General features: G+C 37.1%; 1 protein-coding gene across 1 annotated transcript; it reads left to right on the top strand.

Moving 5' to 3' along the window:
- The first annotated feature begins 14,485 nt into the window (after positions 1-14,485).
- On the top strand, positions 14,486-23,225 carry LOC308552647 (killer cell lectin-like receptor subfamily F member 1). The gene is made up of 6 exons (XM_081127848.1): positions 14,486-14,712; positions 15,610-15,708; positions 18,344-18,475; positions 21,399-21,553; positions 22,222-22,334; positions 22,987-23,225. Exons 1-6 carry the CDS (start codon positions 14,574-14,576, stop codon positions 23,117-23,119), a joined length of 771 nt encoding a protein of 256 aa, XP_080983974.1. The 5' UTR covers positions 14,486-14,573; the 3' UTR covers positions 23,120-23,225.
- The last annotated feature ends 712 nt before the right edge of the window (positions 23,226-23,937 follow it).

Below are 23,937 nucleotides of genomic sequence, written 5' to 3'. Positions count from 1 at the left end.
CTTTAATATATTGCAGAGAAGGTCCTCATTCTCCAATCTTTTATTCACAGAATTACTACAGTTATAAGGTTGTATATGAAAACAATAAATGTTAAAAGCAGTAGAAGCAAAGTTACTCACTGATGAACTGACACTTGTAAAACTGGCTCCCACTCACCTTCCCTTCCCACCTGGCATCAGCCTCTATCTCTCTCATGACATCAAGGGCATTGTAAACAATCTTTACCATTGTAAACGAGCTGTCAGAGGCTAAAACTTGATAATATAGTGCAAATATAATGCACTATATAAATTAAAATTGCTCTCAAAATATTTAGGACTTTATGAGAGCCATGAAAGTAATAGTGATTTGTTTAAATCACAAGCAAAGTCACTAACAAATGGGAGAACATCAGAGTTGCACAAGTTAATCATTTAAATGTAGAAAATCAACAGGGACACTAAAGAGACTGCTAGATGCATCACAGGAAAATGAATTAAAGGATGAAGTATTAAGAGAGACTCTTGGTAGAACTAAAATCTGTATTCTCCTTTTAAAAAAATGAAGTTGTACGATCATGGTACAAAACTCAAACACGAGCTACAGTTGTGCTTTAATGTTATTATAAAATTTTGTTGAAAAATAATGACCTTCCAAAATTCTCAACACATGATTCTTTTCCCATTCTTATGAATTACTGTATATACACAATTGTAGCTTAAATTTTAAGTATATGATACATATATTTTCAAAAATATTTTTCAAGATAAAGCCTACTTAACTCCCCTCCCCCACTTATTATGAAATGTTGGTCCTTCTTTTAGGTCAGTTTATATCAGTGACGTTTTCCTGGTACCAATTATACTTGTACAATGAGGACCTTTTGTACATATTAAAGTGATTTATTTAAGAAATAATAAAATCAGATTTGGAAATTGCTAAAATAATTTCACAATTAGGTACATACCTTATTTTTTCCACTCTGTGCCTTTGTCAACTGTGCCTCTTCCCACATTAACCACTATTCTGGGTATATAGTTAAAAGTAAATAATAATAATAAAGTTAAAAAAATTTTTAAATAATATGTGATCAAAATATAAAAAACATTCAAAAATAACAAAAGTCAGGAAAATGATAATGAAATTCAGAATATATGTGTATATAGTAACTTTCTTCCTTCACACAATATTATGTTTGGGAGGTTCAATTTTGTTGTCATATGTAGCTATGTAGCTCATTAATTTTAATTACTATAATTGCAATAAATTTTTTTTTCATTGGATGAACATTTGATGTATTTGTGTTGTTTGGGGCTTTAATGAGAATAGCTACAGTGAACATTCTTTTCATGTACATTGGTGAACATAATCACAAGACCTTCACTAATTCTATAGGAAAAACGCCTAAGAATAGAATTCCTTGTTCCTTGGGAATGCTTATCTTCTATTTTATTAGATAACACTAAACTGTTTTTCTTTTCTTTTTAAATTTTCACCCAAGGATACTTTTTCCATTGCTTTTCAGAGGGAGTGGAGGGGAGAAAGAGAGAGGGAGAGAGAGAAACATCGAAGTGAGAGAGACACAGCAATTGGTTGCCTTCCATACAGCAATAGTTTGCCTCCCACCAGGGCCAGGGATTGAGCCTGCAACCAAGGTATGTGTTGTTGGCTGGAATCAAACCCAGAAACCTTCAGTCCACAGAAAGATGCTTTAACCACTGAGAAAACTGGCCAGGGCTAAGCTGTTTTCAAAATGGTTGCCCATTTTGACCCATGATGGATCATTGTTGCTGTTGCTCCATACCTCTTTGATATTTGGTAATGTTAGAATGTGCTAAATGTTGCCAATCTAAAGGCTATATAATTATATTTCTGGGTGGTTAAAGTTAACTTTTTTTTCCTTATTATGACTGAGAATGATCACTTTTTCATATGTGTACTAGTTATTTGGATATCCTTTTGTTGTGAAAATCTTTTCAAGTTTTTTGCCCATTTTTGTTTGTGTACAGTCTATATCCTATGTTTTATTGGTGTTTTTAAATGATGTGGATGCTAGTCCATTATCTTTTATAAGTGTTCCAAATATTTTTTCTCATTTGCACTTATATTCACCAAAGATATTGGCCTGTAGTTTTCTCTTTTTGTAGTGTCCTTATATGGCTTTGATACCAGAGTAATGGTGGCCTCATAAAATGAGTTTGGGAGTATTCTTTCTTCTTCTTCTTCTTTTTGTTTTTTGGAATAGCTTGAGAAGAATTGGCATTGATTCTTCTTTATTTTTTTTAAATTTTTTCTTTTTTTTAGGGTTTTTTTTTGGTTACATTCAAGTTTTAAATTTTATATAAAAATTATAGTTGACATGTATTAGTTTCAGGCGTACAATGTAGTCATTGGACATTTATATACCTTACAAAATGATCACTACAATAATTCTTGTAACCATCTGTCACCGTACAAGGTTATTATGATATTATTGACTATATTCCCTATGCTATATATTACATTCCCATTCCTTAATTTATAACTGGCAGTTTGTACTTTTTAATCCCCTTCACCTTTTTTTTTTTTTTAAATTTATCTTTATTGTTGAAAGTATTACAGGTGTCCCATTTTCCCCCCTAACGGACCCACTCCATGTCGCTCCCACCCCCTCCCCAGGCCTTCACCCCATTATTGACTGTGTCCATGGGCTATGCATATATGCCAATAACTCCTTTGGTTAATCTCTTCCTACCCTCCACCCCCCTTCCCTCGTCCCTCTGAAATATGATCGTCTGTTGCATGCATCAATGTCTCCGGATCTATTTAGTTCATCAGATTCTTTTGTTCATTAGCTTCTTCTTAATGAAGACCCTTCAACATTTCCTGTAGTGCTGGTCTGGTGGTGATGAACTCCTTTAGCTTTTTCTTATCTGTGAAGCTTTTTATCTGACCTTCAATTCTAAATGATAGCTTTGCTGGGTAGAGCAATCTTGGCTGTAGTTCCATGTTTTTCATCACTTTGAATATTCCTGCCACTCCCTTCTGGCCTGCAAGGTTTCTGTTGAGAAATCAGCTGACAGTCGTATGGGGGCTCCCTTATAGGTAACTAACTGCTTTTCTCTTGCTGCTTTTAAGATTCTCTCTTTGTCTTTAAGCTTAGGCATTTTCATTATGATGTGTCTTGGTGTGGGTCTCTTTGGGTTCCTCTTGTTTGGGACCCTCTGTGCTTCCTGGACTTGTAAGTCTATTTCTTTCCCCAGGTAAGGGAAGTTTTCTGTAATTATTTTTTCAAATAGGTTTCAATTATTTGCTCTCTTTCTTACCCTTCTGGCACCACAATAACACGAATGTTGGGCCTCTTGATGGTGTCCCAGAGACTCCTTACATTGTTTTCATATTTCTGGATTCTTTTTTCTTTTTGCTCTTCTGGTTGGGTGTGTTTTGTTTCCTCATGTTCCCAAATGCTGATTTGATTCTCAGCATCCTCTACTCTACTGTTGATTCTCTGTAAGTTATTCTTCATTTCAGTTTGTGTAGCCTTCATTTTTTATTGGTATTTTATTATGTCATCAGTGGTCTAACTTTTCTTATTCGTCTTACTAATATTCTTGAGCATTCTTATAACCATAATTCTGAACTCTGTATCTAGTAGCTTGCTTGGTTCTATTTCATTTAGTTCCTCTTTCTTCTGTTCTTTCCTTTGTGACATGTTTCTTTGCCTCCACATTTTGGCTGCTTCCAGGTGTTTGATTCTATGTATTAGGTAGAGCTGCTATGTCTCCTGGAATTTGTAGAGTGGCTTTGTGTAGTAGGTGTCCTGTAGGGTCCAGTGGCTCAGCCTCCCCAGTCACCTGAGCTGAGCCTTCTAGGTGCTCCCCTGTGTGGGCTGTGTGCACTGTCCTGTTGTAGTTAAGCCTTGGTTGCTGTTGGCGTCACTGGGTAGAATTTATCCCCTGGCCTATCAGCTGTGAGGACCAGCTGCAACTATAGCCAAAGAGCTGCTGTGTTGGAGACACCCTTATGGAGCAGGATTTACTTCAGTGGGGCTTTGGTGTTCACTAAGTGCACCCCTTGGGTATGTCACTCGTGGATGTGGTAGGGTTGTAATCAAGCATGGTCGGGACTGACCACCAGGTGCACTGTCATTAGGGCCTCTGGGGAGGTGCAAAGTCAGCCTGTGCCAGTGCCTTGCCCAGGGCCACCCAGCATGAGCTACACAGCAAACCGTAATTGGCTGCTACTTGTGCTGGGCTTGGCATTGCCCAGGAGAGGCCAAGCTATGAACCAATGCAGGCTGCTGCTAGTGCCAGGCCTGGGTCCACTTAGCAAGCCCTATGGGGCACGCTGTTGCTTGTTTGAGAAATTTTAGGAAAGTCCTAAGCATGAGAATAGAGAGGCCACTTGCACAGAAAAGCCCCTGGAAATGGCCCGGATGAGCTGCAGGTGGGGAGGGGCGGGGCCTCTGGGAATCTCGGGGCAGGGCCAAAGGTGTGAGTCAGGTGCTGGGGATTCAAATATGCCACCTGCCTGCCGGCTGTGTGCGAGTGGACTCGCCAAAGGAGCCATGGCCTCCACCAGCCCTTCTGCCTGGGGAAGCCGCCCCTCCGCCTCTTGCCCTGACTTCAGGCAGGTTAGTTCCTCCCCGAGTGTCCCAGGTCCTTTCAGGCTGCGGCCCGGCGCTGGGCTCAGACGGATCGTGTCTGAGTGAGTCTGTGCGCGGGCCCTTTAGAGGAGCTGCTGGGGCTCCTGCAGCTTCCTCGACCCTCAGGGACAGTCCCCGCTGGTTTCACAGCCCGAAGGTGTGGGGACGTCTCTTCCTGGCTCTGGAGCCCTGGGCTGGGGGCCTGCTGTGGGGCTGGGACCCCTCCCTCCTCCGAGAAACCCCCACCCACCGAGATTCCCTCCCAGGTTTACCCCGCGGCACCAGGTGTGGGCATGCGGCCGTGTCTCCATGATTCAGCCCCAACCCGCCTGTGTCTCCACCCCTCAAACTGGTCTCAATGCTCCTTCAGTTCCCTGGTTGCAGAGTTTCTGTTCAGCCAGATTTCAGGAGGCTGTGAGAGATGGTGGTTCTGTATTTTAGTTGTAATTTTGATGTGGTTGCGGGAGGCGGCGGGTGCAGCTGTTACCTACACGCCATCTTGTTTTCTCCCCCTGATTCTTCTTTAAATGTTTAGTAGAGCACCTCAAGTGCACAGCATCAACTGCATAGTCCTTGGTGACTGTTGTGGATGTCACAGTGGCTGCAAGAGTTGTTAGGGTCTTCAGTGGCATCTCCAGGTCTAGTAGCCAGGAACCAGGGCAAGCACAGTTGTGGCTATAGCCAGTGCTGTGCACACACTTGGTTGCAGGGGCCATCTGCAGGTCCCTATGCAGTGGCAGGAGCCATTTGCGGACACATACATAGTGATGGGAACCAGGGCCAGCAGCAAGAGCTGGGACCAGCTGCAGGTACACTGGCAGTTATGGGAGCCCTGGCTATTGGCACGCATTACTAGGTTTTAACACAGGTGCACAGAAGTGGAGGCCAGTGTTGGAATTCACGCTGGGGGAATGCAAGTACACAGCTGGAGGAGTTAGGCCAGTGACAGGAGCCAGAGTCAGATCCAGACCCACAAGCAGCTGTGAGCGCCTTGGCTGTCAGAAGGGATGCACTTCCACAGCTGCAGGATCTTTTCATGAGAGAGCACACATAGGTGGAGGCCAGTGATGGGAGTCAGGGCAGTGGTTTTCAGATGCATAGCTGGAGGGGTTAGCCCTGAGTGTACACACATTTGTGGGAGGCGGCCTTGGGGGTCTGGGCTGATGTTGGCTGCTTGTGTTGGTCCTGAACATCTGCAGGGTCAGAGATGGGGAGAGGGAACCAGGATGAACTCAGAAGGCGAGAGTCTGTGAACATGAATACCTGTGGGGAAAAACAATGAAATCTGCAGTGAGTCTGTGGTGGCTGAGCTGGACTTTGTTTTTTTTAGTGATGAAAACTGCTAGGGTTCTCAGCAGAGCTTGCCACTGTGGGAACCTAGGTAACTTCCACTGTGTGGCCAATACAAGTTTCCCTGGCAACTAGTACCTACTGCTAGTGCCTTCCTTGTTCCTAGTCATCTCATTAACTCTCAGCTTAGCTGGTCTCTGCTTAGGGTGAAACTGAAGGAGGTTGCTCACTCCACAATTTGTTTCCCAGTGAGAGGGACTCTTTCTATCTGGGGAGTTCCCTTTTGGTGCTGAATAATGCTAGCCTGGAGGATGTGATAATGCAGTCAAATGAAGCTGTTGTTCCCATTTTTTGCGGTCACTCTCATTTCCCCCCTATTATACTGAGGTTTTAGAAGTGGATCCAGATGTCTCCCAGTGCTGTGTTTGTTGGTAGATAGCTGTCTAATTGTTGATCTTTGTGGACCATCTGAGGTTGGGGGGTCTCTTTCACCACCATTTTGGTGACCACATCTTGGCTTTCTTACTATCTATGAGTTGAGGGCCATTCCCAGCTTTTAGAGACTGTTGCATTCTTTGGCTTATGGTCCCCTTTATCCATCTTCAATGCCAGAAAAGGGTGGGTTGAATTCTTTAAGTCCTTTCCACATTCCATCTTTTCTGACATCCTTTCACTTTCTCATACTCAAGTGATTATATTAGGCCTGTCCAGATGATCTATGATAATCTTTTACATCAAGGCCCTTAACCTTAATCACATCTGCAAAATTCCTTTTACCACAGAAAACAATATATCTATAGGTTCTAGGTCACTAGGGTGCCAACATCATTGGGCGCCATTATTCTGACTACCACAGCAGGACTTTTTAATGTCTCTAATTCAACTTTTATTATTTTTCCTCTCTAGTTCCTGCACATGTGTTTTTATTTTCAAGTTCATTGTTATGAACTTTATATTTTTAATATTATGTACATTGAAAGTGATTTACCCACTTTTTTAAAAAAAATCAAATTCTTTAAACTCTTTGTTTTTACCACAGCATTTCCTCTGAAATCCTCCCTGATTCCCTGCAGAAGCTTTAGGAACACTTCCTCATGTTCTCTTCATGTTTAATTCATGCCACCACTACAGCACTCTCCTTTTGGGAGATGTTTATTTTTAGTATCTCTCTGCACATTTAATATGCTAATTTCTTTAAATATAACTAGTATTTCGGTGGAATTATATTACTTGGTGAATATGTATTGATTTTTGACAAAATGCAAACAGTCTTTCATTCTGGAGTGTTAATTATATTTAAAGAGTGGCCTAAATTATGCTATGAAAACCAAAAGCCTCATTTGTGGATAAGTAACAGTAAATTATATAGGAAGATTAATAAACTACCTTACTTTTGATGTGTGGTAGTCTAGCAGGCAGTTAGATAAGCATGAGTAGAGTAGGAACAGTAGGCCAGGTGTAGAGGGTCATCAAGGCAGAGAGTCCCGGGTGCCTACCAACTAACAAAACTACAAGCCCTTGCATGATCACTTCCTTAAGCATTAACCCTGGAGATGACATCTAAGCCTCAGCAAAACCAGACAAAGTGACACCATGGCTGGCATCAGGACCAGCAGCATTGGCTAATGATCTCCTTCCCTAGCACTGACAAATCAGTGATCACAATCCTGAGGGAACAGACCTGGAAAGCTGATGAACATTCTATTGCAATCTTCCTCTGAGACCTCAGATAAAAACCCTCAGGACAGAGGAACTATTGCAACTCTCTCTCTCTCTGGAGCAAGCCCTCAACTTTACCTGTCTTTTTCCTAAGCTCCAAGACTCTTCTTTTGTCTCCGTAACTTATTTCCTAAGCCCACACAGCCTAGTTGGCTCACTTTTTCTACCTCTGTGACTTTCTCAATAAACTTTCTCTTATAATTTGAGTCTTGCCTCTGAATTCTCTCTTAGCCAGAACTGAAGTACTGAGGTTGCTGAACCAAGGTGTGGTTTAACTCTGCCAGTTAACATCTGGTGCCATCTCACCACTAACAGTAACATATTTTCGCTAAATAAGAATTGGGAAATTTAGTAAATAATTTAAAATTTGGCAATTTATCTCAAAATAGTACTGAAACATATTTGAGTGATTCATTTTAGTTGTTCAGTTCTTGATTTATGCTGTTATTTAAGTTTATTAGATTGTGATGACATTTATTAGGAATGAAAAAGTCTTTCATATAAAGTATTTTAAGAGGTTTTGGCAACGTATTCTTGTTTTTAAGAGTACAGGAAGTAAGGGAAACAGAACCTGGTTGAAGTTATGTCCTACAGACATTTTTTTCAGTACAAGGTACAATTTTAAATGTTCTTATTCAAAGGAAGAGCTATTGCAGAGAATGTGAAGTTAAGGACAAATTTAAAAAAATAATCTGTTTCGGCTGGGCGTGGCTCAGCAGTTGAGTGTCAACCTAGGATTCAGTCGATCAGGTCGATCCCCATTCGGGGGCATGTAGGAGGCAGCCAATCAATGACTCTCTCATCATTGATATTTCTATCTCTCTCTCTCCTTCTCCCTTCCTTTCTCTGAAATCAATAAAGATATACTTTAAAAAAAAAAAAAAATCTGCCCACTCTAGTCTTGCTGTTTTATTACCTGATTTGGTAACAAGTAGGTTTCTATTAGGTCCCATTCAAATTTAAGACCTTTGTTACCCATACCACTTTTCCTTTACCAAAAAACAGAAAAATCAACAACTTTACAAAGAAGAGCTGGTGAGGAGTTAGATAGGTCTACCAGGAGGGAAGCCAATTTGGGGGATTTTCTAAACTGTGGCTTGGAAATTTGATTAAAGAATTAAAGAAGAAATCCTTTAAAACAGGAGTTCAGTTTTTTCATCATTATAGCCTCAGTACCTGAGATAATGCCTGGCACATAATAGATACTGATTAAATATTGTATTTGTTTGAATGAATTAAAAAGCTGTATTTTTCTATGTGAAAATCTTAAAGTATTATTTTCCTTCTAGTTCTTGCACATGTTTTAGTTCTGTTAGTTCATCATTTATTTTCAATTGTGTTAACTTTTCATCAGCATGCACACAGGAAAAAGGAAGTTTTTACAACATAAAAACATTTACAACATAAAACGTTTTTGGTGAGTTGCAGTGACCAAATCCTGTATAGCTTATGGCTAAGCACTGCTTTTCTTTGACGATCAAGTTGAAATAACATCAGGTTACAGGAGATGTTATCTTTCTTTTCACAGAAATTGTACTTGATCTCTGACTAGTTATTCCTTTCTTTCATACTCCAAAAATCAATTCTTTTATTCAGAATTAATATTGTTTCAAAAATGACCACCTAATTATCTTTCAGAAGATCGTTCAGAATATGTAGTTCACCACATCTTTAATTGACCTGGGCTCCTATTCTATTACTTCTAAATAAAGCACGAGTAACAAATTTTGACTTCTTCTTCAGAAATAAAAAGGTTCTCTAAATATGTAGGTGATATATGCTTACACTCTATAAGTCACTTTTTTAGTATCAAGAGCAGCAGATTATTCTCTGTGATATTTGTTTTTCCCTCCTCTGTGCAGTTCTCATCGCAAATAGAGACATATGTCTCCCACACTGCAATGACTTCAAAAAGCATAAGTTAGTATTGATATTAATAATTTCTTTTATAATCTTTTAAATTTGTTTACAGTGTCAATGTTTTTTGATTTTTAAATGTAAATTAGATTTCATTTTCAGCTAAGATGCAGCAAAAGGAAATAGGTTTACCCACCCATTAAAAAAATATATAATCACATTTTTTTTATAGCAAACAGAGTTGTCCAAAATTTGTTTTATATCATCAACAGCTTTGAAATATTTTTTTCCGAACATCACAACTTGTTAATGGTGATATTATGTTTATAAAGTTAATTCCTAGGATAACTGTAAGGCTGGGGGACAGTCAAAGTAGTTTTGTTCAGAGATGAGTTTTAAATACTCTTTGATTTTGATGACCTTCGTTTTCCAACATGTCCTAGATGTCCTCGTTGCTGTGGTGCAGAATGCTTTATGTTATCTGACAGGAAGGAAATTCTGTTTTGTCTAAACATGGATGAGACTCAATCCTCCATTTACAATTTACTTGTCTGGGACGTGGAAGAATTCTCCACAGACTGGGTTACGGCCCTGTATGTTTCAAACCTTCTCTCTCCTCTATTTCCTACTCACTCCTAGTTCCAGGTTGCATAAGATCCCGTCTTAACACTATATGACACCTGGCCTTGTACCTTTGTGTCATGATACAAGGTAAGCCAGTACCATGTAGGTTAAGAGTGTTCCTAGAAGCCATACTTACACCAGGAAGGCTAACGAGAACCTAAATATACTTAGAAATGACAACAAGTTACATACATCCATGGCACTTAACTCAGTTGAATATTCATGCCACCTCAACATTCCCCTCAGAAGACCCAAAAAATGCTGGCTAGCCCTTCAAAACAAGTGGAAGGAAATGAGATATGATGGAAGGGAAGTCTGAGCAGAAAGAGATAGCAGTTGTATTTGAGCACAGTTTACAAATTTTGCAAAAACGTACAGCTATGCAGACACTTTGCCAAGGCTCTTCCAATACCTTACAAGGGTGCCAGGTAAGAGAGAAGTCTGAAGATTCAACTTCATCAGCTTCACAGGAGATCCACAGCTGGACACATTCCCATGCTTTTCAGAGAATAAGTGCTGAATGAATTAATGGTTTTTCTCTAAATGTGGAAGCCCAGACTGGGAGCTGGGATTACAGAACATGCCTAACAAGTGGGAGGGACCTGCAGGAGCCGTCTCATTTGTGTTCCAGCTCATCAGGTCCAGCTCAGAACCATGCCCAGAAAGGACTCATGCTGGGCTAGAAAAAGTAGAAATGTCACCTTGCTCATTTCAGGCCACTTGCTTTTCTTAATCTAAACTAAAGTGGCTTTGTGGTTTTGTTTTGTTTTCTTTTGTTTTCCTTTTCTTCTCTCTTTAGCAACCTTCTCATGACACTGATACACACTGAGCTTGTAGTCAATGAAAACTTTTAAAGTCTTTACACTTGCTAAACCAGTTGTCTCTCCTGTAATTGATCGATTTAGGTGCAAATGATGATAATTTTATGTGTCAACTTGACTGAGCTGTGATGCTCAGATAGCTGTGTATTTCTACATGTGTCTGTTTTTCTGGAAAAGATTAGCATTTGAATCTGTGGACCGAGTAGAGATGATCACCCTCAAAACTTATACAATGTTATTAGTTAATGTTACCCCGAAAAAAATTAATTAAAAAAATTAGTTCACCCTCACCCATACAGGTGGGCATCATCCAATCTGGTGAGGGCCTGAACAGAACAAAAAGGCATAGGAAGGGCCAATTTGCTCTCTTTGCTTGTGCCGGAACACCCATCTTCTGCCCTTGGGCGTCAGCACTCCCGGTTCTAGAGTCTTTGGAATCATACTGAATTACACCACCAACTTTTCTGATTTTCCAGTTTGCATGTGGCAGATTGTGGGGCTTCTCAGCCTCCATATTTGTATTAGTCAATTATTATACTATATATTAACATATATAGTATATATATAGTGTGTGTGTATATATATATCTGTCTCCTATTGGTTCTGTTCCTCCTATTTGAAACAACTTATAATCCAAGTTGTTTGAAAAAAATGGCTTTTAAGGATGCTGCACATCAGGCAATGAAAGAGTCAGCTCTGAGGAATAGAGAAAAAATGATGCATGCCCTACAATTGCCCTAGCTTGTTGACTTGGGACTATTTTCATCATTTGTCATCAGGGAAATGAAAATTAAAACCGAAATTAGAAACCAATACATGTGTATTATAATGTATAAAAAAAAATTGATCACACCAAATGTTGGCAAGGATATGCAGGGGGATATTCTGCTCCTTATTTCCCCCTACTCCCCTCCAGCCCCTTAGAAATAATCTCTTCAGGTAAACATACTGTTAAAAGTCTCCTTTAATTCCAAACCTTCCCTTTTCCATAAAACTTCCTCTGATAATATACCCAGCTCTCAAGCAGCCAGTCTGCTGCTTCATATCTATTTACATGCATGTTGGTCTAAATTATTATTTTATAGTGAAAAATGTTAAACAAATGAGTAAAGTACAGGTCATATATGATAAAATTTTAGGTAAATCACACTCTACAAAATACGCCCAAGAAATGTCATAATCACTGCTGAGAGGAAACAAGGTGCCAGCAAAGGAAGAGGCTGTGGTTGTCCTTCCATGGCTGCTTTTCTTTGATGTACAAAACAGTTGAAATCTGCACACAACTCTCAGCGGAGTGAACCGAATGTGCCTAGAATCCAAAGCATAGAATAATTTGTGTCCTATGTACCAAGAATATTTAAAACTTTTATCTCTGTGTGTTTTCTCTACTGTCACAGTAAATATAATATCTTTGCTCCTATTGGTCTGTGTTTTTACTTTCTTTTAATGTCTTTATCTGCTTTCCATATTGACTTCTGGCTTCACAGAACGAGTTATGAAATATTCTCTCTGTTTATATTTCTTTCAAGAGATTGTAGAGATTTGGTATTATATCTTTCTTATATTTTTGTAGAATTCACAAGTGAAACCATCTGGCCTTGTTTTTGTTTTTGTTTTTGTTTTGTAAGGTTATTAATTATTGATTCAGTTACTTTAATAGAAGTGGCCTATTCAATGTATCTATTTCTCCTTGTGTGAGGTTTGGTAATTTGTGTACTTCCAGGAAATAGCTCATTTTATCTATCAAATTTGTGGGAATAAAGTTATCTGTGGTATTCCTACGTTGCCTCTTTAATACCAATGAAATCTTTTACATCTGATATTGGTAATTTCTCTGCTCTCTCTGTTTTCTTAGCCTGACTAGAGCTTGATAAATTTTATTAATATTTTCACCAGATGACATGAATGTCTACTTAGACAATCTTAAAGAATCAAAATAAACTAATCTTGCAAATAAAAACTGTGTACAGAAAATTTGTCAGATAGAAGGTTAATATAAATAAATCATTTGCATGTATGTATACCAGCAATGAAAAAATTACAATTTAACATTTAATAATATCATTTACAATAACACCAACAAAATAAAAATAGATATAAATCTAGCAAAATACATACTGAATCTATATTTGGAAAAATTATAAAACACTGATAAAATAAAATTTTAAAAATTTAGATCAATGGAGAGATATTCCACGTTTATAGATTAGAAGATTCATTGTTATAAGATGTTAATTCTTTCCAACTTCATCTATAGACTGCAATCCCAAACAAATCTCTTCAAACTATTTTGTAAGTACTGATAGACTGGTTCTAAAAATATAGAAAGTAAAAGGATCTAGACCAGTTACCGCATGCTAAGGAAGAACAAAGTTGCAGGACTCACTACCTTGATTTTAAGACTTACTATAAAGCTAAAGTAACCAAGACAGCATGGTACTGGTGAAAAATATAGACACATAGATCAAAAGAACAAAATGGAGACCACAAAAATAAATCCCTTTTTTATATAGTCGACTTATTTTTGAGAAAGACACAAAGGCAGTACAATAGAGAAAGGATATATAATATATCCTTTATATATTACACACACAAATGGTGCCAAAACCATTAAATTGTCCAAGTCAAAAAAGAAATAAGAACCTAGACATAAGCTTTACATTTTCAACAGCAACAAAAGATTTCAAAAACAATCACAGAATTAATTGTAAAATGCAAAACTTAAAATTTCTAGGAAGCAAAAAAAAAAAGCCAAGAGAACATCTGCATAACCTTGATTTGGTAAAAAAATTTTATATACAACACTAAAAGTACTATCCATGAAATAAAGTAAGTTGGATTTTATTTAAATTAAAAACTTCTGCTCTGCTAAAACACTTTTAAGAGAATAAAAAGACAAGCCAGAGACTAGTAAAAAATATTTGCAAAACATAATATTTGCTCAATGTTGTCATTAGGAAAATGCAAATTTAAATAAGGAACTACCACTAGACACCTATTAGAATGCCAAAACTAAAAAAACAACAATACCAGTTGCTGGTGAGGTTGGGGAACAATGGAAACTCTCACTTATTATTGGTGGAAATGTAAAATGGTATAGCTACTTTGAAGACAGTTCAGCAGTTTCTTACAAAACTTAACATACTCTACCCCAATTTTGGAACAGTCCACAAAATACCTGATCAACATTCTTCAAAAATTTCAAAAATCACCAAAAACAACAAAAAAGTGAAAAACTGGCAGAGCCAAAAGATTCCTAAGGAGACCTGAGGACTAAATGTATTGTGGTATCTTGAATGAGATTTTTGAATAGAAAAAGGCATTAGGTAAAAACTAAGAAAAACATAAAGTGAAAAGTGAATAAAATGTAAATAGACTTTAGTTACTAATAATGTATCAATATTGATTTATTAATTTTGACAGATGTCCCATACTAATGTAACTAATACTAGGGGAAGTTGGGTGTGGCTATATAGAACTGTCTGTACTATCCTCACAATTTATTTATAAATATAAAATTGTCCTAAAAGAAAAAGTTTATTTAAAAAAATAAGGTTTCCCTCACTCTTTAACCACATCCTTTGTGATTCTAAAGCTAGATTTAGGGTTTGCTTCAGTGTCACATTTCTTACACAGGAGCTCTGTTTTTGATTAGGTGATGTCTCTCTTTCCATCGAATTCAAAATTGGAATATTCTATTTATAGGATGTTTGGGCAGGAGCAAAACACAGAAAGATCAACAATACAGAAACCAAGGAAACATCCTTATCAATACCAACACAAGTGGACATGCAAAGGTAGGAATCCATAACTCTCCATTAGACCACCGATTATAAAGCTTGGATTTTTGTATGGGTCTTTTAATCTTAGGTTTTTTTAATGAGAACTTTTAAGAATTTGTAGAGTCTATTATTCAGAAAGTTAGTTATCTTACTTTGAAATACTGTGTTTACATAGGAGTCTCTGCCCTAGATTGTGTGGTTTCCTATTTCTGTAACACTTAAATTCAGCACAGTTCCTGGTGTGTAGTTATATGTTTATAAATACTATTAAATGGAATGTAATAGATCAGATTTGACTTGACCTGTGTTGAAGATTGTGAAGGTGTTATAATGTTTATTTTATTGAAGCAAAGTATATGAAGATTAGCATTTGAGTTTTTGTTTCGTGAATTAATATAAATATACAACTTTTATTTCAAACAACATTTGGAAAAATGGTTCCAATAGTCAACTTTGCTTATGTTTCTTCGTTAGACACTCATTTTTACTTTTATTCAGTTATTTTGGTACCACTTTTATTTTGCCTTCCCACTGAATATTATCTGTGTAATTCAATCAGGATATAAATGAAGGTAAATGACAAATATTAGTAGAAATAGTTTGACTAACCAATTGATCAGCTAATATCCATTCATTTGATTGTTGTACAAATGGTACTTTGGAACAGATGTGTTAACATCAGAAGGATATTTAATTAAGTAAAACATATTGACCTTTCATTTAGAATCAATAAATCTGATTCTTTAAAGATAATTAAATATGTGTTCATGTCAAGGTAATTTAAATAGAGATTGTAGATTTCTTCCCCCACCTTCAGACAATGTGTACCCTCAGAATTTATGTTTCTATGAAACATTTCCAAGTTCATTTTAAATGTCAAAATATTTCAGAAAGAAAAATTAATCATTACAGATTACCCTGAATGTCCAAAGTGGCACCGGACTGCTCTGAGATTGACCAGCATTGCACTGCTTATACTTGTTGCTACAGTGATAGGACTAACTATTTGGGGTAAGTAAATTGAAAGCTATATATTTAACTACAGAGATGAACATATTTCCTTTGGAATTTATCTTTATTTCTCTAAGTTTTTCAGAATAATTTTTCACATTTGACTGATGATTTCTTCCATCGTTATTTTGGTTATGTTGGTAATAAATGACACAACTGATGATTTAATTAATAATTATTAGTTTATCCTTATACAGAGGAGGCAATAAACTAATTTATAAAGTCTATTCTGCTACTAATTTTACTTAATTGGTAAATACTGTAGACTTGGTAGTCATAATTCTATGAACTGAAGTTTTATATTTTGGTAAAATTAATTGCTTTCTATGAAAGCTGACTTGGTCCCTTTAAAAAAACTTTTGATAGTTTATCAGCCTTTTGGCTAAGAGCAAGTGTAAAAAAATTTTGGACTCTATATAAGTGACTTCATATTTTAAAGTTCTGACAAAATGTATCAGCTGCTTGAAAATTTAAGGCCAAGTGAAATTTAAGATCTATTCCTACAAGGGTCATTCCAGAAGCACCCAGCACAGGTGATTAATGAGACTGCACCACAGGGTCCCACAGGACACCTACTACATAAGGTCATCCTACCAAGACTGGAAGTCGTAATAGACCTACCTAACACATAGAAACAAACACAAGAGGCAGCTGAAATGGGAAGACAAAAGAAACATGCCCCAAATGAAAGAGCAGGAGAAGTCTCCAGGAAAAGAGCCATGTGAAATGGAGGCTGGCAAATTGCCAGATATAGAGTTCAAAAGAATGGTTATAAGAATACTTTCAACAATAAAGATAAATTAAAAAAAAAAAAAAGAATGGAAAAGAAAAAACAAGAATGTTTATAAGGATGCTCAAGGAACTTCGTGAGAACTAAAAGAAACTTGATGAGAACTACAACACGAAAAAGGAATAGAAACCATAAAAAAGAACCAGTCAGAAATGAAGAACACGCTCTCTGAAATGAAGAATACACTAGAAGTAGTAAACAGTAGGTTGGATGAAGCAGAGAATCGAATTAGTGATTTGGAAGACAAGGTAGAAAAAAAGATCCAATCAAAACAGTAAAAAAAAAAAAAAAAAAAAGAGGATTGTTTAAGGGACCTTTGGGACAACATGAAAAATAATAATCCGCATTACAAGGATGTCTGAAGGACAAGACAGAGAGCAAGGGATTGAGAACCTATTTGAAGAAATAATGACTGAAAACTTCCCTAACTTGGTGAAGAAAAATGACACACAAGTCCAGAAAGTCCCATACAACATGTATTCAAAGAGGCCCACTCCAAGACACATCATAATTAAAACGGCAAAGGTTAAAGACAAAGAGAAAATCAGTAAGTCAACAAACAACAAGTGCTGGCGAGGGTGTGAAGGAAAGGGCACCCTCATGCACTGCTGGTGGGAGTGCAGACTGGTGCAGCCACTGTGGAAAGCAGTATGGAGTTACCTGAAAAAGTTAAAAATGAAACTGCCTTATGACCCAATGATTCCACTTCTGGGAATATATCTAAAGAAGCCCAAAAAACTAATTCAAAAGAATAAATGCACTCCTATGTTCATTGCAGCATTATTTACATTGGCCAAGATTTGGGAGCAGCCTAAATGCCCTTTAGTAGATGAGTGGATAAAAAAATGGTGGTACAATCACACAATGGAATACTACTCAGCTGTAAAAAAGGAAATCTTACCTTTTGGGACAGCATGGATGGACCTGGAGAGTATTATGCTAAGTGAAATAAGCCAGTCAGGGAGGGACAAATACCATATGATTTTTATTTATGGAATCTAAAGAACAAAATAAACTAACAAACAAAATAGAAACAGACTCATAGACACAGAGAATAGACTGACAGCTGTGAGAGGGGAGGGAGTAGGCAGCCTGCTGATAAAGGTGAATGCATTAAGCAAAAACAAAAACCCTCATAGACAGACTACAGCGTGGTGATTCTCAGAGGGAGAGAGGTGTGGGCAGGTAGGAGAGGGTAAACGGGGGATAAACAGTGATGGGAGGAAACTTGACTTGGGGTGGTGAACACTCAATACAACATACAGATGATGTCTTACAGAATTGTACCCCTATAATCCATATAATTTTAATAACCAACACCATCCTCATAAATTCAGTTAAAAAAAGGTATTTTTCTAAAATGTGCTCTACTTCAATAAGAGCTATAGATAATTATATCTGTTATTGTTTCCATTTGTTCTGATTTTCTACATGTTAGGAGCTGGGATACACATTTTATGTGCATTATCTTTTAGCCTTACAACAACTCTGTTAAGAATTTCCCTTTTTATATATGAAAGAACTGAGAAACAGAGAGGTTTCATAACTAGTTCAAGATCTCAAGGGATCTAACCTATCATAGTGAACAGATGCCAATTTAAATATGTTCTAGTTTTACTTAGAAAACTTGTTTTATTTTTTTGTTCTTACTTTTTTTCAAGTGGAAATCTATCTCTAAGTTATCCATCCTTTGTCAAATTAGAGGGCTGAAATGCTATCAACAGACTTCCTTTCAACCAGCAGTTTGTGCATTTACTTGTAATTTCATTTTAATGGATAATTAAAAGTCACAGTCGTATAACTGTAGAAATCTAATTGGTGTTACTCCTTTCCTTTATTTCTTAGTAAGTCACCCAAACATACATTCCTTCAGAAACCACCACAGCATGGAGATAGTAAGTAGTGAGAACGGAACCAGAGAATGCAATTGTATGAATATTCTTCACAGGAACCAACAGGGCGATACAGAATTCACAAGTAAGTCATTTTCTTTCATTATATTGTTCCCTCTGCCCTCCAAAGTTTAGTACCTGGGGGACTGTGAACTAAACTAACGAAAACAATTAGCAGGAGAAACACACTTATTTACGTGCCTACCAGGACTAACAAAAGGAGCAGCAAGCTCAAAATTGTTTAAGTTAAAGGCTAGCTGCCTAATTTAGAAGGGAGGAGGGAGGGGCAAGAAATGACTGCCGTGGGAAAAGCACAGTCCTTTAGGAAAGGCAAGTGTTTTTTAGAAGAACAAACCCGAGAAAGAAAGTTCGTGACAGTGCCTGTTTATGCAGGTGAAAATAGTCTTGCTCTCTTCTTCATGGCCATAAAATTCCCCCAGAGAGGGGACTTACCACTGCGGGTTTCCTCTGTCTTTTTCCTGAGAATACATCAGTCCCAAAGATGAAATTTACGGAAGCCGTAAATTTTCTGCTAGTCAGGTAAGAGGAACTCAGAGGAGCATCTGCTGAATCTGAAATGTCTCCAGCTTAAAAGAATTCTTACACCAAAATGAAATATTTTTGTCCGGCGTGTTCAGATACCCTGCAGTGTTGTGAAGGTGATTTTTTACATTTCAGTCTTTTCCTCCAGTCCTGCTTCCTCTTAACCCGTTGGGCTTCACTGCTTACACCGCGCCCGCTGCGACTGGCTTGCCTTAGGGCTGCTGAAACTCCTCAGCGCCTCTCTCCAGCAGCCAGCGCACTGCTGCTTCAGGTCTTGCAACCCCCTTGCTAACGAACCTGCCACTGCTTATCTCTTCCCGTTTTTCACATTTTCAGTTTATTTATTTGACTTCATATACTTATTAGGCATATACAAAAATACTTGTTTCACTGACAACATGACAAGAAATTTGAGAAAACTTGCCTGCTCTCAAGAATCTCATGATCAACGTGTGGGATTGTAAAGATAGAGTCATATGGCACTCACTGCACATTCAGTTTAAACTGATAAAATCTTTTTTAAAAATGTTTTTTATTGATTTTCAGAGAGAGGAAGGGAGAGGGATAGAGAGAGAGAAACATCACCGATCAGATGCCTCCTGCACGCTCCCTACTGGGGATCAAGCCCGCAACCGGGGTACATGCCCTGACCGGGAATCAACCGAGGCCTCTTGGTGCCTAGGTTGACTCTCAATGGTTCCTAGGTCAACGCTCAACCACTGAGCAACACTGGCCGGGCAATAATACTTTAAATACCCCACACTGTAAATAACTATGATTTTCAATAGATTAATTTCTTTTCTTTTTACTGTACTGGCAGAAGCCTGAGCTTCTTTTTTAATCCTTACCCGGGACATACTGAGAGAGAGAGGGGGGGGGCGGGAGGGAGGGAGGGAGGGAAGAGGAGAGAGGGGGAGGGAGAGGGGGAGGGGAGGGGGAGAGGGAGAGAGACAGAGAGACAAAGAAGAGACAGAGAGACAGAGAGAGAGTGATAGAGATGGCCTTTCGTATGTGTCCCAACTGCAACCCAGGCATGTGCCCTGACTGGGAATCGAACTGGCAACATTTCAGTGCACTGAGGACACTCAAACAAACGAGCCACTCTGGCCTGGTCGAGGGCTTCTTTACTGCTGTGGTATGTGACTTTCGGTCAAATAAAAAGAAGAGTGAAGTGAATAATTCATGCTTTGTTGTAGAGGCTAAATGCTATAATCTCAAAGGGCATATCATAGTAAACGTCTGAATAAGCATGAGAGCTTAAAGTCATTTGTTTCTGTCAGTAATTGATGATACTGAATTTCAGCAGAACTAAAATTTTTCTCTAACTTTGGTCTGAGGTGTGTTGTTGGATACTTTTCCTGGCCAATGCAGAAAAGCTTAGTTTATTAATATACTATTCCAATGACCACTTACTTGTTATTACTTATAAAATAAAATGCCTTGGGAAGAGGGTTGTAAGATAGGGATACTTTGCTGATTTAAAAGAGAAACTTAATATTGATGTTTTCCTGAAATAATGTGATTCCTCATACTGTCTCTTGAAGAACTCCCATAGTCTCTAATGGTAATAACTAACTTTTGTACAGAGTATGTTATAGATTTTATTTTCATGTTTATCTCATTGAATATAAGCATATCAGGTAAGTTTTATAAAAATCTGTGGATATTTTAAAAATAATATGCAATTTTTAAGATATAAAAATTTAAATATTTAAATAAAATACAGTCAATACTTATGTATCTACTATTCAGCTTAAAATGTTAAAAAAATCATTAGTTCAGTTGAAATCTATGTGTATTCATTTCTGAGTATAGGTTTATTTTAATAACTATTTCAAGTTTTTCCTTTTTACAGAGATAAGTCTAGTGGCTATTGAGGCATATAGATACTGGGGTCATGTTGAGCAATTTGTTTTATAAAGTTGCTAATACAATGTGTTATGAAATACATTCTTCTATATTTAAAAAGGACTCTGAAAATAACTTTTTCCCCCCACAATTTTCTTCTGATGCCATTCAGGTTCTCTGTTTTACTTTAAATTTCCCTATGTCCTACCACTTATTAGTCATATGACCTTGAGTAAATCACTTAACCTTTAGTTTCCCAGTTTATGCTTAACTTTACTTAACCTTAACCTTAGCATCCTTATTTACAAAATGAGGAACATAGAGTTAATAATTTCACAGATTTTGTGAGTTTCTTATAAGAAAAAACCTTTTATATATTCATGTGCATGAATTCAGAAAATTAATTGACATAGTAATTACTCAATAAATAATAATTATGAATATTTCTTGTATTTATATCTTCTAAAGACTATTAATCAGTAGAGGGGGAGTTTAATTCTTAAAAGTGGGACAAATATTTACTTTTCAGAAAACAGTTTACAAAATTAGTGCAAAAACTTTTTTTGATATTCAAACCTTGCTCTCATTCCTATTTCTTCCTATTTTTTTCATTTCAGCAAACCCTAGACAAAAGTTATGCCCTAATGACTGGGTTCAGGAGAAAAGGAAATGCTATAAGTTTTTTAAAACTTTTACATCGTGGATTGATAGCCAAAATTTCTGTTTGGGAATGAAGTCACAACTCTTGATGATCCAAGACAAGGCTGAATTGGTAAGAGCTAATTTACTATGAAAACTAGCCCTATAAAAACTGGAGAAATAGGTACATTTTATAATCCAAGAATTATAGTACTAATAGCTATTGCCATTCATTGAATTCCTGCCCTATGGCAGAAACTGTGGTAGGCATGTTACAAATGTTATATAACTGCTCACAATAACCTATGACATGGGCAGTATTTTCCCCATTTTCAGAAGAATCTGCAGAACTTGACAGTTTGTGTAAACTTGTCCATTTCACTCCCTAAGTAAATTGCAAAGCTAGGATATCCATGCCATCTTTGCACACTACCTCTTGGAGAGAAAGGTAGGAGCTCTTTGAGGCACTCATCAAAAGCATCACCAATATTTGGCAATATCCCTAGTATCTCGGGTAGGAAATACAGGGCTCTTTTATTTCAATTGTGTGAAGTTTCGCCAGAGGCACCAATTTTTTACAAGACTGCACGTTAGTAGACAAAGCAATCCGTGTGTAGCTGCCGCTCCTTCAGGCAGACTTATTCATTCCTAGTTTTTACTTTGTATCCTCTTTGCACCCTTCTTAAGATTTTTCTACTTAGGAAGATAAATATCAAAACCTTTCAAAGCCTGGAAAAGAGTCAGAAGAGTCTGTTTTAATAGGTATAACTCAGTTCATTTCCTCTGGACCTCCTTTCACAGGATTTCATGCAAAATAATATACAAGATGGAATCTACTTTTGGATTGGATTAAACATTACACATCCACAAAAGACATGGACCTGGCTGGATGGCACTCCTTTAAATCCACAGTTGTGAGTCTTTGACATTTAAGTACCTTTGGAGAAATATAAAAGCTCAGCAGCCAATCCCTACTGGGGGCTTCTTGAAACTTAGATAAACAATTGGTTCTTATAAATTGAAGACTTTGAGCTTTGTTAATGTGTGTGTGTAGGAAATTTTTCTTAGAGAAATGAAAGCTCCAAAGCTAATTTATTTTCATATTTGGTCTTTCTTTTAGTTTACCTATAACATTAGAGGCAAAAATAGAAAATTGTAGTCAACATAAAATTCTCTAAGTTTAAATTCTTATGAAATGTTTCTTAACGGTCTACAGAATAATCCTCATTTTTATTAGTGGAAGGATTCTAATAATTAGAAAATACTAAGGAATAAGTTATTAAAATTCAGTAATCACATGGCATTGGGAAACCAGTGTTTCCTAATCACATTTTTATTCCACGCAGTATTTCCATTTACAAATGACCATTTTTAGTTAAAAAACTATTTGGAGCAATTTCTTCATTAAATAAGTCTTTGTTTAATGTGCATTCCTTGTTTGAATATTACAGTGTCTTAGATCTCCAGCTTGGAGAATAGTACATTCTTTCTAAGAAGAGAGAATACATAAAATACACACAATTGTGCTTTCAGCAGAGTGAGGACAGCGTTGCTTTTTCTCTACAGATTTCAAGTCAAGGGCAAGGCTGAAGACAATGCCTGTGCTATGATAACAAAGAAGGGTGTTTTTTCTGAAACATGTCACAGTCATAGCTACCAGATTTGTCAAAATGTGATTTCTTCAGATGATGACCTCTAAATTGATCACAGGTATCTCTTCCATTAAAAAATATTCACAAATACTCTTTATTTATGCATTTTTGTAAAAACACTTTGTATCTACAATAAATATATGGTGATACTGATGATATTGGTGTCGATTTGCGTCACTGTAAATCCAGCTCTCAACTGAGTCCTTAGTTCTACCTGGTCACTCACACCGTATTTCCGTAGTCATCTCCCATCGTGATGGTGGTTATTTCAGACAGAAGCTATTCTTTTATCTCCTCAATAATTCTCTCCCTGCACCTCTCAGTTACCATTAACAGGAGTTTGGATTTTGCTCATTTCTTTTTTTTTTTTTTTAAAAGGAAAGACATCAGATGATATATTATTGAACTTTCTACAATCGAGTCTACACATTTGTCTGCATATTAATACTTTTCCCTCTTCTCCTGTCTCCAAAAAACGCAGTATCCCTCTTTCTGTCTAAATCGAATCTCCAAGTCTATAGTCAAGATTATATCCTTTTAAGTTTTTCAAAAAAATCCCTTTCTTGGTTATCTCCTCTCTAACCTCTCTCTTATGTTTCCTTTTCTATCAGCAACAAACTATGCAAGAGAAACAAGACAATTTTCCCTCAGCCACATGTGGTTTCTAATTTCTGTCCATTTTTCACCACCTCTTATAAGCCAAACTTCCTAAAAATGTTGATGTTTCCGTTTTCCTCTTTCTACCTTCCACTTCCAGTTCTAAAATTTGGCTTCTGCTTTTCCTACTATTTCACTAAAGTGTTCTCACCATGTCACCAGTGACTTTCTTCTGGCTAAATACAATGAGAACTCTTTAACTTCCATT

Source organism: Miniopterus schreibersii, assembly GCF_964146895.1.
Source record: "Miniopterus schreibersii genome assembly, chromosome: 2".
NCBI classification, from domain to species: Eukaryota; Metazoa; Chordata; class Mammalia; order Chiroptera; family Miniopteridae; genus Miniopterus; species Miniopterus schreibersii.
Note: the sequence above shows the minus strand (reverse complement) of the source record. Positions and strands in the feature narration are given on the sequence as shown.

Bases quoted from the DNA above. Each gene is read 5' to 3' on its own strand.
- LOC308552647 (XM_081127848.1), top strand. From the start codon at position 14,574: ATGTCTCTCTTTCCATCGAATTCAAAATTGGAATATTCTATTTATAGG. The intron at 14,713-15,609 runs GTAGGAATCCAT...TAATCATTACAG, and splicing joins ACACAAGTGGACATGCAAAG to ATTACCCTGAATGTCCAAAG. The intron at 15,709-18,343 runs GTAAGTAAATTG...TTTATTTCTTAG, and splicing joins GATAGGACTAACTATTTGGG to TAAGTCACCCAAACATACAT.